This window comes from Hemicordylus capensis, chromosome 5 (assembly GCF_027244095.1).
Source record: "Hemicordylus capensis ecotype Gifberg chromosome 5, rHemCap1.1.pri, whole genome shotgun sequence".
NCBI lineage: Eukaryota > Metazoa > Chordata > Lepidosauria > Squamata > Cordylidae > Hemicordylus > Hemicordylus capensis.
Genome location: NC_069661.1, coordinates 154,922,145 through 154,937,375, shown reverse-complemented (window position 1 = coordinate 154,937,375; position 15,231 = coordinate 154,922,145). Strand labels below are relative to the sequence as shown.

The following is a 15,231-nucleotide window of genomic DNA, read 5'->3' as shown; positions in this document are numbered from 1 at the left end:
TTCTGGTGATAATGTGTCCAAATCCTGTTGAAGTTCTTCCCACAGGCAGTGTTTCTATTTGGCCATGCAGGCTGAGTAGTTTGCTATCTTGATAGACAAGTAGGCTGTATTTTTCTGCCCATGAGGTCTAATTTCCTTCCTTCCTTCCTTCCCTCCTTATCCCCAGGTGTGATGTGACATCTTCAAAACTTTGTGGATGTTGTGCAGTCAATGCCAAGTGGATTTGTAACTGGGTGTTTCAGAAGGTAAGCATTTTCTGATTCTTGAACTCAATATATGGTCTCTTATCTCTTAGAGATAGGAGTGGAAGTGTGTATGACTTCCCATGAGCACTGCACTGCCCTGGAAGTCATGGAAAGTATTGGTAAAGCCAAAGGTTGTGTGGATTGTGATTTTACCATGAAATTATAGACAGGGCTGTCAGTGGTCACCAGCTGAGACTTTACGTCCAGGCCCAAGGCTTCAGCCATCTCTTTTATTTGTAAATAAGTTTTCATCTCTTCTGTAGGAGAGAGACATGTGTGACAGGTGGCAGGTCAATAGATGGGTCAGCTAGGCTGTCTGGGTCATCAGCATCAGACTCAAAATCAGACGAGCCATGGTGTTCAGAGGAAGACCGTGCAGGTGATGTAGGGATTATCGTCTGTGTCTCAGTAGAAGTAGATGTCAGACTTGGCTTTTGTGATTGAGTTTGTGTCTCTGCAGTGGTCTTTTTTGGTTTAGGGTCACAGACCACTTTCTGAGTGATGAGGATACCATCAAGCATGAAGGTGGTGGCGTTAAGTGTTTGAGTTGCTATTGACTTGTTCATTGGAGCAGGTCTGTGTTGAGAAATGGAGGCATTGCCGCTGGGCAGAGTGTGGACTGGCTGAACCTATGCAAGAGACAAGGTTAATGGGTAATATGATTTAGGTAGGGACATATTCCATGTTCTGTTGTCCTGAAAATCATAGGGGAACCCTGGAGGAGATACTCCCATGCCAGCCGTAGTCAAGGTAGCAGCAGCCACAGATCGGTGAGAGAAACCACATGAATGCCATGAAGAGGTACTTGCTAGGTGGGCAGCAGATAGTGTGTAGCATACTGGAGGCTGAGGCATAGTGGTTTGTTCTGTAGCAGCAGTAGGTACCCTAGTGACTGTCAGGTCTTCCTGTGGGTGGTCCACACTCTGGGGCAGAAAACTCTTAAAAAGTCATTATCAAAGGCATGCTTGCACTCGAATCCAGGATGGAGAGCAGACTTTGGGCCGTAGTTGGGTCCAAACTGGTGTCTCTATCATCTTCCACATCTTTGTCAGTGCCTGAGGCGTGACTTCTTTCAACATCGACAGCACTGGGGTATTCAACGTTGAGGCAGGAGCTTGACTTGTGTCAGGCAATGTCAAAATCAGAGTAGTCAGTGTCAACAGAACATCTTGACATCGATCCATCAGCGTTCAGGGTGCAGAAGACTGGACCAGAGAAGGCACATGTGAAATCGACCTTGCTCTCAACGTCCAAGTTTTCAGTGTTGATGGCTGTTCAATGTCGACAGGTTCCCTCGACAACCTCTTTCCTTTCGACTTCAAATGCCCTGCAAAAGGTCTCCCCTGTGAAAAACTCGGAGGCTTAGAGCTCTTGAAAGTCTTTGAAGTTGAAGAGGATGCTGAGGGCTTCGACTGTTTCTATGGAACAGTCCTGGGTGTTAACATCGATCTCCTGGCATCGATGGGCTCAAGACATCATGGTTCCGTTGTCAGAAACACCGTCATCATAGTCAAGCCATTCCACAGTCAATAAAGCCAAAAAGACAATCCTCTTTTTTTTTAAGATTGTGAAAACCCTCAGAAGATGAACTATTCCAAACAAGAAGCGACAGCATGAGGTCTGTTCACAATGGCTGCTGGAAAAGAACTGAGGAACATGGTGTCCACCCCGCCTTAAATAGCACCACAATGGAGGCGTGGAGGTGGAGCGCAGACGCCTTGAGGAGCTGCGGCATTCCACCATGATGATCCTGCGCAGACGCAGTACCCATTCTTATGGATCTCAATGGATCACGATCCAGATGGATGTTTAACCTTTTCCTTGCTCATTGTCTCCCTGCTCCAAATCATACCTCCCAGAGGCTTTTCCACATGTGAGATTAAACACACTGTAACCATTTCAGTCATGTGTTTAGAAACCTACAAAATGAGAACTGGAGATAGAATGTTTTGGAATGGAGAACTGGAGGGCAGGAAGAGGATTAAATATCAGTGTTTTGAGAATAAAAATCTCTCTCAGTATGTTAAGTATGGCTGACATCCAGACTAATGCTGCACTTTAATGAACATATTGCACTAGTGCAAGGATATTGTGCTAGCTATTTGTGCAAAGTTGGGAACTTACGATTCAAACTAGTGTTCTGCTGGTGCAAGACGGTGCACTTGTGCAACTGTGTGAAGCTTCTACCTTAGGTCATATATGTTGCAGGCAATGATGCAAAGCTATCCACTATCCTCGTTGTGCAAGTGCAACACTTTTGTAGGAGGACCGAGAGTGCAAGAGAGTGTGCAATCTCTGAGCATCTGCTCAGCTATGCAGCTTTCTTGCATCTGTATAGCTTTGTTCATTGTTCCAACACAGGGTTTGTCTGGATGTCAGCCAGGGCTTTTGCCCACGGGTCTTACAGTGGTGCTTGATTCAATTGGTTTTTATTGTGAATATAAACTCAGTAGTGGTTAGAATGCTCATTAGAACTACCTTTAATATTCTGTATAGCCCAACAGAAGCTCTAAGGGAATCTAATCTTCATGTCAAAGATCCCAAGTCAGCACATACAGGCTGGAGAGAAGGCATAACAGAGCAGAGCATTAGCCTTTATTGCCAGAGAAGGCATAATTGAACCTTCCTAAACATGAAGAATATTGATTTTCAAGATTTCAATATAATTATATTGGTTATATAAGGTTGACTATTCTGAGAAGATTCAGTACAGTATCATAATCATTACCTTGCAACGTGATTAATAACGGGAGCAAAGTTTGTGGGTCCATAAAGCTGTACAGATTTCAGACTCCTGTAGTAGGCTTCCATTACACCATCTATTCCATTACAGTAAGGATTCTGAGGGTGCCCATTCTGTAAATGCATAAGAAGAGTGAAATGAATAATAATAAAGATGAATAGCTTAGCAATTGTGAATGCTGCTTATAAAAAGCTGTATATCTCATTATGCCAGAGCCCAAGACTGATGCCAAATACAGAATTTATAATTCTCAGGTGGGTGAGATCCCCCAAATACTACTCATTCCATTGTTTACCTAATTAGGAAGCAAGATGTTCTCAAAATGGGGACTCTCTATTGGCCAAAAGGCTGTCAATAGGTGCCACAACACAACACTAGCTCATGGGGCATCTTTTTGATTTCTGCATGAAAGCAGATGCTTACCACTGAGCTATGGCCCCAAGAGGAATATCAGCAGACAGTGCTCCCATGTAGCCATCCTCTTGCCCGAGAATATGTTTAGTCGAGTTTGGCTAACCACGTGTATGCTTGACCCTTGCCCTTCATCGCTTATTAAATCTAGTAGAGAGGGAATTTTTAGCTGGCTTCAGCAGGTTCTAAACACCTCATTGAGAGATGGAGTGGTCTCAGGTCCATTGAAGGAAGCTGTTATTTGACCACTCCTAAAGAAACCCAGTCTGGACTCAGAGGATTTAAACAACTATAGGCCTGCAGCCAATATTCCTTTCCTGGGCAAGGTGCTTGACCAGCTCTAGACACTCCTGGAGAAAATGGACTATCTAGATCCATTTCAATCAGGCTTTAGGCCTTGGAACAGAAATTGCTTTGGTTGCCCTGTGGGATGACTGTGTGCAGAGAGAGAGAGTGCAACCCTGTTAATTCTCTTGGATCTCTCAGCAGCTTTCGATACCACTGACCATGGTATCATTTTGGATAAGCTGGCTAAGTTGGGTGTTGGTTTTGGAGGTGGTTCTGCTCCTACCTCAAGACGGTTTTGGAGGTGGTTCTGCTCCTACCTCAAGGCCCTTTCCCAAAGGGTGGTGCAGGGGCGGGGGGTTATTGCTCAACTTGGCAGTTGTGCTTTGGAGTTCTGCAGGGTTCCATTCTTTCCCCTATGCTGTTTAACATCTACATGAAACTGCTGGGAGAGGTCATCTGAAGATTTAGCCTGAGGTGTCATCAGTATGTGGATGACACTCAGTTGTATCTCTCTTTTTCCTCAGCTAGAGATGAGGCAGTGACTGAACTGAATCGGTGCCTGGATGTAGTAATAGATTGGATGAGGGTGAACAAGTTGAGACTCAACCCAGACAAGACAGAAGTACTGCTGGTCGGTGGTTCCTCTGCCCAAGTGAAGAGGAACCAGCCTGTCCTAGATGGGGCTGCACTCCCCCTGAAGAACCAGGTTTGCAGTTTGGAGATGCTCATTGATCCAGCACTGTCACTAGAGTCTCAAGTGGCCTCTGTGGCTCGGAGCGCCTTTTATCAGCTCCAGCTGATACACCAACTGCAACCTTACTTGGACAGAGATAGCTTGGCCACAGTTACTCATGCTCCGGTAACCTCTCACTTAGATTACTGTAACACATTGTATGTGGGGCTGCCTTTGTAAATGGTCCGGAAACTGCAGCTGGTACAAAATAGGGCTGCAAGATTATTAACTGGGACTGTAAATTTTGAGCATATTATGCCAGTGCTTTGTCAGCTGCACTGGCTCCCAGTCCATTTCCAGGCCCAATTCAAAGTGCAAGTGTTAACCATTAAATCTCTAAATGGCTTGGGACCAGGTTATTTGAGAGAGTGCCTTGCCCCATATGTCCCAACCTGGACCTTAAGATCTTCTTTGGAGTCCCTCCTCCAAGTATCTCTACCAAATTAGGTGAGGTGGGTGGCTAATAGGGAGAGGGCCTTTTTGGTGGAGGCACCCCATTAAGGGAATAGCCTCCCCAGTGAGGTTTGCCTGGCTCCATCACTTTGTTCTTTTAGACACCAAGTGAAGACCTTTTTGTTCACTCAGGCTTTTCAATTTTCAATTTTCATCTGAATTTAACTGATTTTATTTTTAAAAATGTCTTTTAAATTGTTTTGTATTGTGTTTTGTATTTTCTTCCCTTTCTCTTGGTCTTTTATGATTTAACTAGTGTTTCAGGCCCGTTGTGATAACGGGCGCTAGTAGGGGAGAGTTCCCCCCCCGCCCCACTTCCTCTGGCCTCCCCCCCCCCCCACGCCCTCCCAGCTGGCCGAGACTTCCTTACCCAAAGCAGCCCGCGACAGTCGGGCGATCAAAAATCCATTTTTTGCGAAGAAGAGAGGAGCTCCGGAACAGAGCTCCTCTCTGTGCTAAGCCAATGCCCAAACTGCTGCTATGGACGCAAAGGACGCAATAGGTGTCCTTTGCGCCCAAAGCACCACTTCGGGGAGAGACTTAGCACAGAGAGGAGCTCTGTTCGGGAGCTCCTCTCTTCTTCGCAAAAACAGCTTTTAGTTCGCCCGACTGTCGCGGGCTGCTTCGGGTAAGGAGGTCTCGGCCAGCTGGGAGGGCGGTTGGCGGCCATGGCGGTGGCCGCGGAGGCATTCTTCTGGGCCGTTTTGGCCCTTAATCATTTGCGGGGGGGGGAGCGGGGAAGGAGTATGTGGGCAGCTGGGAGGGCGGGAGAGTGGGCGGTGGCGGTGGTGGTGGCCGGGCAGACTCTGGGGGTGGCGCTGCCGGTCCGGTCCGCCCCCGCCTCACATTCCCGGCCGGTCTCCCCGGACGGGCAAGGGCCCCAAGGACTCGCAGCCGCCTGGCTGCGGCGGCGGTGCCAGGCCTCAGCGGCGGCTCTGCCGCCACCTCGGCCGGCTTACCCCGTCACCTCCTCCCCCCGCCCGGCTTCGGCGGCGCGGCTCCACTGCCGCCTTGGCCGCGCTGCGTCCTCTGGCCGAGGCGGCGGCTTTGCCGCCGCCTCGGCCAGTCTCCTCCTTCCCCGCATTCCCGGCTTCTTCGGGGCGGCCGCTTCTGGCCGCCCAAGATGGCCACCGGGTGCCGGCCCTCATGTCTCCCTTGCCCTGTTCTGCGCCTGCGCTTCGCGCAGGCGCAGAACAGGGCAGGGAGGCACGAACACACGCTTGGTGCCCGTCCACGGACGGACACCAAGCGTTTTATTAGAGAGGATATGTTTTGTGTTTTTATCTCATGTTTTAGTGTTGGGTTGTAAGCTACCCAGAGAACAATTTATTATGGGGCAGCTAACAAATAAAGTTTGTTTATTTATCATCATCATCATCATCACCACCATCATTATCATCATCATCAATAATAAGCCATCCTCCCCACCCATCCTGTTCAGAGCCTTAAAGAGAGCAACAATATACCCTAAAAAAAGTACTAGTGCCTCAGCACAAGAAGGGACTGGGAGGGGGCAAAGGACTGGCTCTAAGTTTACAGGGGAAGGGATGGAACACCAGCACTAAGATGATCTACACTTGCCAAGGCTGTGCTGCAATTCTGTTTCTTCCAGTGGGGAAAGGCAGAATAACGGTGAGGGTGGGGGTGGGGGAGACAGGGACAGGTGGACAACAGTTTGTTGACAACATATGCCCTGTACAAAGTGGATGCCCTGTACAAAGTGAGAGAACAAAGGATGGCAATTTTAGAATAAAGTAATAGGGTAGATGCATCCCAGATTGCTGGAGTGTTGAATACGTAGGGCTCAGTGATTATTGGGAAGCTTCATCGAGTGAATGCATTTCACTCCAGGCCCAAGCATTCACTCACAACTGGGTCTTCTGCACCTGCACAGAAGGCCTGTGGAAGAATCTATAGCTCCGTATAGGTACTCTCCGGCCCTTTAATGTGTAGTGATATTGGAGCCTACAAAGCCAGCTGTAGAGCGCCTCCCTCTTTGGTTCCTGAATTAGCTGCTGTGAAGGGACTGATGACACTGAGAGATAGATAAAATAGCAGACAAGCCACAGCAGCCTAGCTAAATAAACTGTTTATGGTAAGCTAGCAGAGGGAATAGCTGGCAGGGGTTGTGAGTGACCATGGATCCCCACAGAGATCATGGTTCAGGTAAGCAAACTGGTTGTCTCTGTAGGGATCCATGGTCCCTCACAACTGGGTGAGTGACTAGCTCCAGTTAAGAAGAGATGGGCTTTTTTCAAGACCACACAACCAAAAGTGGCCTCTGAAGCAAAACACAAGTCCACTGCATAGTGACAGACAAAGGGCAGGTCCAAGAACCAAGTGGCAGCCCTGAAAGTGTCTTTCATACTGATGCCCTCTAAAAACCTTTTGTTTTTATAAAAAAAGAAAATCAGTTGCACCAGCCAATTGGACAATATTTGTCTAGAAATGGTGAAACCTTACTAGCTCCTGCATAAGAGATGAACAGCTTGTTAGAATGCTTGAACGCCTTTGTGTGATCCAGGAAATAAAGGAGACACCTGAGGACATCTAGGGCATGCATAGATCACTCGAGAGGTATAGATGGGTCACAGAATAACGTAGGCAAAACAATGTCCTGATTGATATGTAAGTCCAAAACTTTGGACGAAAAGCAGGGTCCAGAAACAGGACCACCTTGTCTGAGTAAAATTTTGTATATGGGGAATCAGCCCTTAGAGCCGTAAGCTCACTTACATCTTGCAGATGTGATGGCCACAAGGAAGGCTGTCTTTAGGCACAGCAGTTTCATGGAGACCGACAACAGGGTTTCGAAGGGGGCCTCTGTAAGAATGGACAGCACAAGAGAGAGACACCAAGGCTCAACTGGTACCCACACCGGGGATGGGTGGGTGGGTACAGGTTGTTAACTCCTTTCAAAAAACTCTTAGAGTGAAGATGAACAAAAACCAACTTGCCGTCACAGCCCTGGTGACAAGCTGAGATGGCAGCGAGGTGGACCTTAAGGGAAGTGTTTGAGGGACCAAACCCTTGAGAGAGGCAAGTATCAGTAGTAGTATTGTAGCAGTATCTGACGTATTGGAACCTGGAGCAGGTCAAAGCCCTTAGCAGACACATAGGATGTGAAACGCTTCCATTTGCACATATAGTCCCATCTCATAGAGGCTGTTCTCTCATTTAACAGAATCTTGTCTAAAAGCTCAGCTTCCACGCTGTTAGCAAGAGGGTCTGAAGGGCATGACATAGGACCAGAACCCTGTTTCTCATGAGGAGGTCCCGTCGAGGTTGAAGGTGAAGGTAAGAGTTCTTGTATAGCTGAAGGAGAGCCAGGAACCAGGGTTGCCTGGACCACCAGGGACAGACCAGGATGCACTGTGTACGCTCTTGCAGTATCTTCTCCACCACTCTGGACATTAGTGGGGGGTGGGGGGAAGAGGTAATACAGCTTGTCCTTCCATTGTAGCTGGAAGGCATCCCCTAGTGAGCTCGGGCCAATGCTCGCCCTAGAACAGAACAAAGGACACTTTGCATTTTGCACAGTGGCAAACTCAGGGACACCCCAGGAGTCAAAAACATCTGACAGAACAGAGTTATTCAGTTCCCACTCATGAATGGTAGAGAAGGAAAGATCCCGGCTAAGGGAGTCTGCCAAAATGTTATCCTCCTCCTTAATATGTATAGCCATGGGTAGGATATCAAATCTCAGGCACCACTCCCACAATTGCAGAGCAAGGTTGTTCAGGGACTTGAATACAGTGCCCCCTTGGTGCTTCGAGTAGGCAATAGCCATAGTATTATCGATATGGACCTGAACCACTTGGCCCTGGATAGCAAGTAGGAATGTCTTGAAAGCAAGGGAAACTGCTAGGAGTTCTAAAAAGTTAATATGAAGCTCCTGCTGCTGGGAGTTCCAAAGGGCCTGTGCCCAAAGGGAACCACAGTGAGCACCCCAACCCTGCATGGAAGCATCTACAGTGACTGATATCATAGGGTTCCGTTCCTGAAAGGAACACCTTGTGAAAGAGAATCATGCAGGGACCACCAGAGCAGGTCTTGCAAGATATTATCTGGAATGACTAACCACTCGTTTTGACTGTCTAGGTTCGGAAGGAAGACAGACAGCAACCAGAGTTGTAGTCTCCGCATCCTCATGTGTGCGTTCACCACAGTCGTGATGTACAAAGACATGAGGCCCAGCAGACATTGGATGGACCGAGCCCGTTGCTTGGGGGAAGACTGGAAAGCGATCACCATGGAGGAAATGGCCTGGGTGCGTTCTACAGGTAAGTATGCACACTTCTGGTCGGCATCCAGGATCGCACCGATGTACTGAATGACATGATGGGGGGTCAGGACAGATTTCTTCAGATTGACACTGAACCCCAGATCTGCCAGAAGAGATAAGGTAAGTTGTAGATTGAACAACAGGGTAGACTTCTTCCTAGCCATAAGCCAGTCATCCAGTTAGGAGAACACAAAAACGCCCTGTACACGCAGACAGGCAAAGACAGCCACCATGCACTTAGTGAAAACTCTAGGGGCGGTACAAAGACCAAACAGGAGCACCTTGTACTGATACGCCCTTGTGCCCAAACAGAAATGTAGTAACTGGCAATGTTGAAGCCTTATAGAGATGTGGAAGTAGGCGTCCTTTAGGTCTAGGGACATAAATCCTCTTCTCACAGCAGCAGAAAAATGGACTGCAGGGAGATCATGCAAAACTTGGAAGTTTTGACAAATTTGTTCACTCCCTTAAGTCCAGGATGGGACGGATCCCACCATCAGGAATCTGGAAGTATCTAGAATTATAGCTGGAATGCATGGAAGAAGATGGAACTGGTTCCTTTTGGAGCAGTGAAGAAACCTCTTCTTCAAGGACAGAAGTTGTGGGGGTATATTTTATGGCTGCATGGGTGGGTAGAGAGTCAAATTCAATAGCATAGCCGTTGGCCACTATGCACGACACCCAGGCATCTGATGTCACTTGACATCATGAAATGAGGAATGGAGCGAGACGGATAGAGGCTGGAGGAATGGGGATAGATACTTCCAGGTCCTCATCATTAAAAGGACTGCTTGGATTGGTCCTGAGGCTTCCATTTTTGTTGGCCCTTTTGGCACTGATGAGTGTACTGTCTAGACCCATGTCTAAAATTTCCCCTGTCCTGGGAAGGCCGGGGTCAGTATCACTGTTTGTAATTAGGGTGGTACCTGTGCTGGAAAGACAAGGTTTGAGATGGATCAAAAGTCTTAGCGGTATATCTAGACTTTTGAGTTTCTCCATTGTCTCATTCGTTTCTTTAGAGAATAGCCCTTTGCCGTGGAATGGCAGGTTTTTAATTTTATCTTTCATGCCTGGCTCCAAAGGTGAGGAGAGGTGGTCTTGTGGTAGCAAGCATGACCTGTCCCCTTAGCTAAGCAGGGTCTGCCCTGGTTGCATATGAAAGAGAGACTTGATGTGTAAGCACTGTAAGATATTTCCCTCAGGGGATGGAGCCGCTCTGGGAAGAGCAGAAGGTTCCAAGTTCCCTCCCTGGCTTCTCCAAGATAGAGCTGAGAGAGGTTCCTGCCTGTGAGCTTGGAGAAGCTGCTGCCAGTCTGTGAAAATACCGAGCTAGATGGACGAATGGTCTGACTTGGTATATGGCAGCTTCCTATGTTCCCCGTGTGTGGGCCTGAGCCAGGCATGGCAACGGAGAGCGATGGACCCAGCCAGCACTTTGGACTCCGCTTCTGTTAGGTGTTTAGCTGTACTCAGATGCTGCCTGGTAAGATTGGCAGACAGGCGAAGTAGTTGGCAACTTTAAGGGAAAGGCAAGCCGAGGAGTAGAACCTTCTTGCCAGAGTCCAATTTCTGGCCTTCCTTATCCATTGGTGTTGAATGTTTCTGTGCAGTGCACAGTCTACCATCAGCGGGTTTGATGCCGGTAGGGGTGTGCATGGAACCGCACAGCTGCGATCCGGCACTGTGGAGGGGGTTCCTTTAAGGGCGGGGAGTTACCACTTGTCCCCCTCCAGCGCTCGTATTTACTGTAGAAATGCTCCTTGAAATGATGTAGAAATGCTCCTTACTGCTCCTCAATGCAAAAGGCTCCGACAAGCCTTCTGCGCACGTGCACGCGGTGCGCGAGCTTCACACCTCCCCGACGCCGGAGGCCCGGTCTACCCGGCCTCGGCCCCTGCGGGCACCATCGACACCGGGGCTGAAGTCATTGATGCCGATGATGTCTCGGGCCTGAAGGATTCGATGTCGACGTTAAAACCAGAGGCACAGGCATTGAGGATGTTGAACACCTCGAAGCCAGAACAGTAGGAGTTGACACCGGTGGGGTTGGCTCTGAGCACACAGATGTTGAAGAATTCCCCAGAGTGCTGAAGTCCCTCAACGCTGAGGGGGTTGGAACTGAAGCGTTGGAGGCTTGGAAAAGGATGAAGGCCAAGGTGAAAATGAGGTGGTCAGCTGTGCTGTAGGAGGAGACGGAGACTTAATGGTAGATGACATCAACAACATAGGCTCTGAACTCGGGGCCGAGTGCGACTTCGGAAAAAACAGAAAGTGTCAAACTCTGTGTCGAAGTTGAAGCGTGTTTCTCATGCTTCTTGTGCAGCTCTCTCGTAGATGAGTGGTGTCTGTCATGCTTATGTTTCTGGCAGTGCCCACAGCCTCTCTCCAAGGGCTTCTTAACACCTGCACTTGGAAGACGTGGTGGATGCTGACAGTGCCAAGAGGCTAGACAGCGCCAACTATGGCAGCAATGGTGGGCTCGGCCTAGGCCCCCTGGACGGAGAATATTTTCATACAAAGAGGCCTTCAGTTGTAATTCCCTGCTTAAACAGGTCTTTTTCTTAAATGACAAACAGACCTTGCAGGTACTGGTATTAGGACTATCCCCCAAACATATGAAGCAACCAGCATGGCCATCAGAGGAGGGCATAGTGCCCCTGCAGGTCGCACAACTTTTAAAACCTTTAGGAGTAGACATAGCCAAGTCCAAAACACTATCTGAGGTCAGCCCAATCTGAGATAAATTGCCAAGTCCAGAAACACAGTCCAGAGAGCAGTCAAAAACAGTCAGATGTCAAATCACAGAGAGTTAGATAGGGAGTTGTCAGAAAACAGTCCAAGTCAAAACCAAGAAAACAGACCAAATAACAATATTCACTTTCTCACAGGAATGAGGGAACAGGAGCTGATCCTTCCTGAGGCAGCACAAGTGCAGATGAGAAAGAACTGAAGACAGAGGCGCTCTACAGCCGGCTTTGTAGGCTCTGATATCACTACGCCTTGAAGGGTCGTAGAGCGCCTATACAGAGCTATAGATTCTTCTGCGGGCCTCCTGTGCAGGCGCAGAAGACCCAGTAATGAGGAACCATGGATCCCTACAGAGATCTAAAGATTGAACTTGAACTTAATTACATTTTATACACAGAAGAAGTTAGCTCATACTGAGAACAACCAGGTTGTGTGGCTATTGTGTTGTTCCAATCATTCTCCTAAACCTACACTCTGGGCACCTTCAAATGTCACACAGGATCTTAGTGGTGTGCACGGAACCGCTGCGGTGCACTGAGGGGGGGTCTACCTTTAAGGGCGGGGGGGTAAGTAGTTACCCCTCCCGCCGCTCTTCCCCCTCCGGCGCTGCATTTAAGAATGAAGTTTGGGGGGGCGGCAGCGTTCCTCCCTGCCGCCCCTGCCCGGAAGTCTGGTAAACACAAGCACGCATGTGCTCATGCGTGCGCACCGCAACTTCCGGGCAACGACGGGGGCAGGGGCGGCAGGGAGGAACGCAGCTGCCCCCAAAACTTCGTTCTTAAATGCAGCGCCGGAGGGGGAAGAGCGGCAGGAGGGGTAAGTACTACCCCCCTCCCTTAAAGGTAGACCCCCCCTCAGTGCCGGACTGGTCCCGAACCGGTTCGGAGGCCTCCAACATGGCCTCCGAACCGGTTCGTGCACATCCCTACAGGATCTCAGCTGAAGCCAAGCTCCAGGCAACCTCCCTCAGCTCCAGAAACATGCACTGTCCCCTCCCATCCCTAAGCAAGTGTCTACTTTCTTTCTAGATGAGGATATGCGGAGATTGGTCACAGTATCTGAACCTACCAATTGCTGCTTATCCGAACCTATTTTCTTCAAAGAATTTGAGTTCTACACCCGAGGGCTGAAGTCAGGTTCAGATCTTAGATTCTCTGAAGTTAGGATATGCCAAGGTTGATGGGTTTGGCACTGTGACCATTCTTGGCATATCCTAACCTAGCAAAGTAGTAAGCACCCATGTGGGGATGGGAGGGGGGAGCATGTGCACAGAGCTCTGCTTCAACCAAGTTTCTGTGCAATGTCTGAACCTGCACTCTATTTGTAGTAAAACTGTGCAATTACACAAATCATAATAAATAAAATCTTGCCTGATGAGAATTATACAGTTGCACATTCTGGCTGAAATAAGACTGGCTTCTTTTGAATTTTCTATTATTAATGTATCATGGAGATTATAGGAGGTTCTTCAAAGAGCTACCAGAATTGGGCTCAGAGCCCTTCCACTAAACCACTGAAACAACAGCAGTGGATACTCCTTATTCCATCTCACCCAGGCCTATCAATCTGCCTAGTCTATCTCACAATATAGTCACAATTCCAGATGACAAAATTTCTTTAAAACACTTCATTTGTAAGAATTACTTAAGACTCTCATGGGCATTTTAAAAATTAAATGCATATGGGAGCATTTATTGTGAATACATAATAGCGCTGCACATTTGATTTTTTGCTCACAGAGCTAGATGATCATGAAGACCCTCAAATACCTGCCCTGCTTGAGTCTTAAAGTTGCTGCTAGGGTTTTTTTGCTTGTTTAATGAAGATTAACAGTTAAACTTTTTCTTTGTCCTTGCCTCTTCCTGATTAAAAAAATAAAAATATATAGCAAGCAGAAAAGGGCAGATTTTTTTTTTTTTACAGTACTCTAAACACAAATGAATGAATTTGAAGACATGCAAATCCATGAAACTATATTAGGAACCAGGGCCTACAACAGGATAACCAAGATAAAATGATGCATCTCATTTCTTACCAAGGCAAACTCATGAGACACCCTTCCATCTGGAGGCAGTTTTGCACCAAAACCAAGAGCTGGAAACATTTTGTCACTATCATAGTCTTGAATTATTTCACCGACTGCTCTCAATGCCATGCCATAAGCATTCAGCTGATATGGGCTCATATAATGGAGTGAGGTTGGCTGTGCAGGGTTACCTGTTGAAACAAAATGCATTACATAGATGGCTTTACTTGGATAGGATTTTCAACACTTGGACATGAAAGGCCTACAAGTCTTAAGATCTGTGGGTGCAAAGATATTTGTGCAAGCAAACATCTCCATACCCTCCTCACTCTGTGCATCCCTCTGAGCCTGGGGTTCTCAACCTGTAGTATTCCAGAAGTTGCTGAACAACATCTCCGCCACAATAAATTGTAGCTGGGGATGATGGGAACTGTAGTCTGGCAACATCCGGAGTACCTCAGGTTGGGAACCCCTGCTTGGAGCCATGCAAAAAGCCACGCCTGAGATTGAGTCCCTCAGGAAAGGGGTGGGGTGGGGCACAGGAAGGATGACCTGAAATCAGGCAGACTATTCCATGAGTGGAACTCTGCTAATGGAAGGGGCTTGCTCCTGCTTAGGAGGAATTCCCCCTCCCTGAAACTCTTTACACCCATCTCATCTCATTCCTCAGGTCCTCCAAACCCAGGAAGCAGCTTCTTGGGCAGCGTGAAAAGCAGCTGTGAGGAGAAGAGGGCAGGGATGTTTGCTTGAGCAAACTTCCTTTTGCCTGAGGATCCAACTCATGCAGTCTTGTAAAAATGCAGTCTTAACTCTTAATCTGGATATGAGCACAGCATGTTTGAAATTATGGATTTAGGATTTCAATACCTATTTCAAATATTTTTAAAATAGCTTAACAGATTTCCATCAGGACTCAAAGAAGCTGTAGTACAACCCCCTGCCCCCGCCACCCACCCCCCCAGCCACCAACAGAACCAACAGAGCTCTTTTAGGCTTGCCCCAACATTGGCTGATGCCTCATGGATTCCCCCACCCCTGTAAAGGATGTGTGCTGTGTTTTTTCCTCTTGAGCACACAGCAATGTTGGAATCTTCCTATGTAGATATGCAAGATCTAGATATCAAGCAAAAATTCTAGGACTATACTATGAAGAAAAAAAAATCAATGCATGGGAATCCATAGCCAAGGCCATGGTTTTAAAAGGCAATGTAAAAAGCATAGGTTTCTTTCGATAATTTATCTCTCACCCATCTGCCAAAGTATTCCATTTTTTAAAGCAAACATTAGACTAGACACAAT

The 15,231-nt window shown here is 47.8% G+C and overlaps 1 protein-coding gene across 4 annotated transcripts in view; it reads right to left on the bottom strand.

The window, feature by feature from the left end:
- The window catches only part of CPNE8 (copine 8), a 116,759-nt gene that overhangs the window by 22,930 nt on the left and 78,598 nt on the right, over nucleotides 1-15,231 (bottom strand). For all 4 annotated transcript variants that reach the window (XR_008308319.1, XM_053254736.1, XM_053254737.1 and 1 more), the window contains 2 exons: nucleotides 13,942-14,123; nucleotides 2,974-3,101 (listed from right to left, as the gene is read on the bottom strand). Coding sequence is in view for 3 of the 4 variants with exons in the window: in XM_053254736.1 (XP_053110711.1) it covers nucleotides 2,974-3,101; nucleotides 13,942-14,123 (310 nt within the window). In the remaining variant the exon portion in view is untranslated. The remainder of the gene's footprint in view (nucleotides 1-2,973; nucleotides 3,102-13,941; nucleotides 14,124-15,231) is intronic.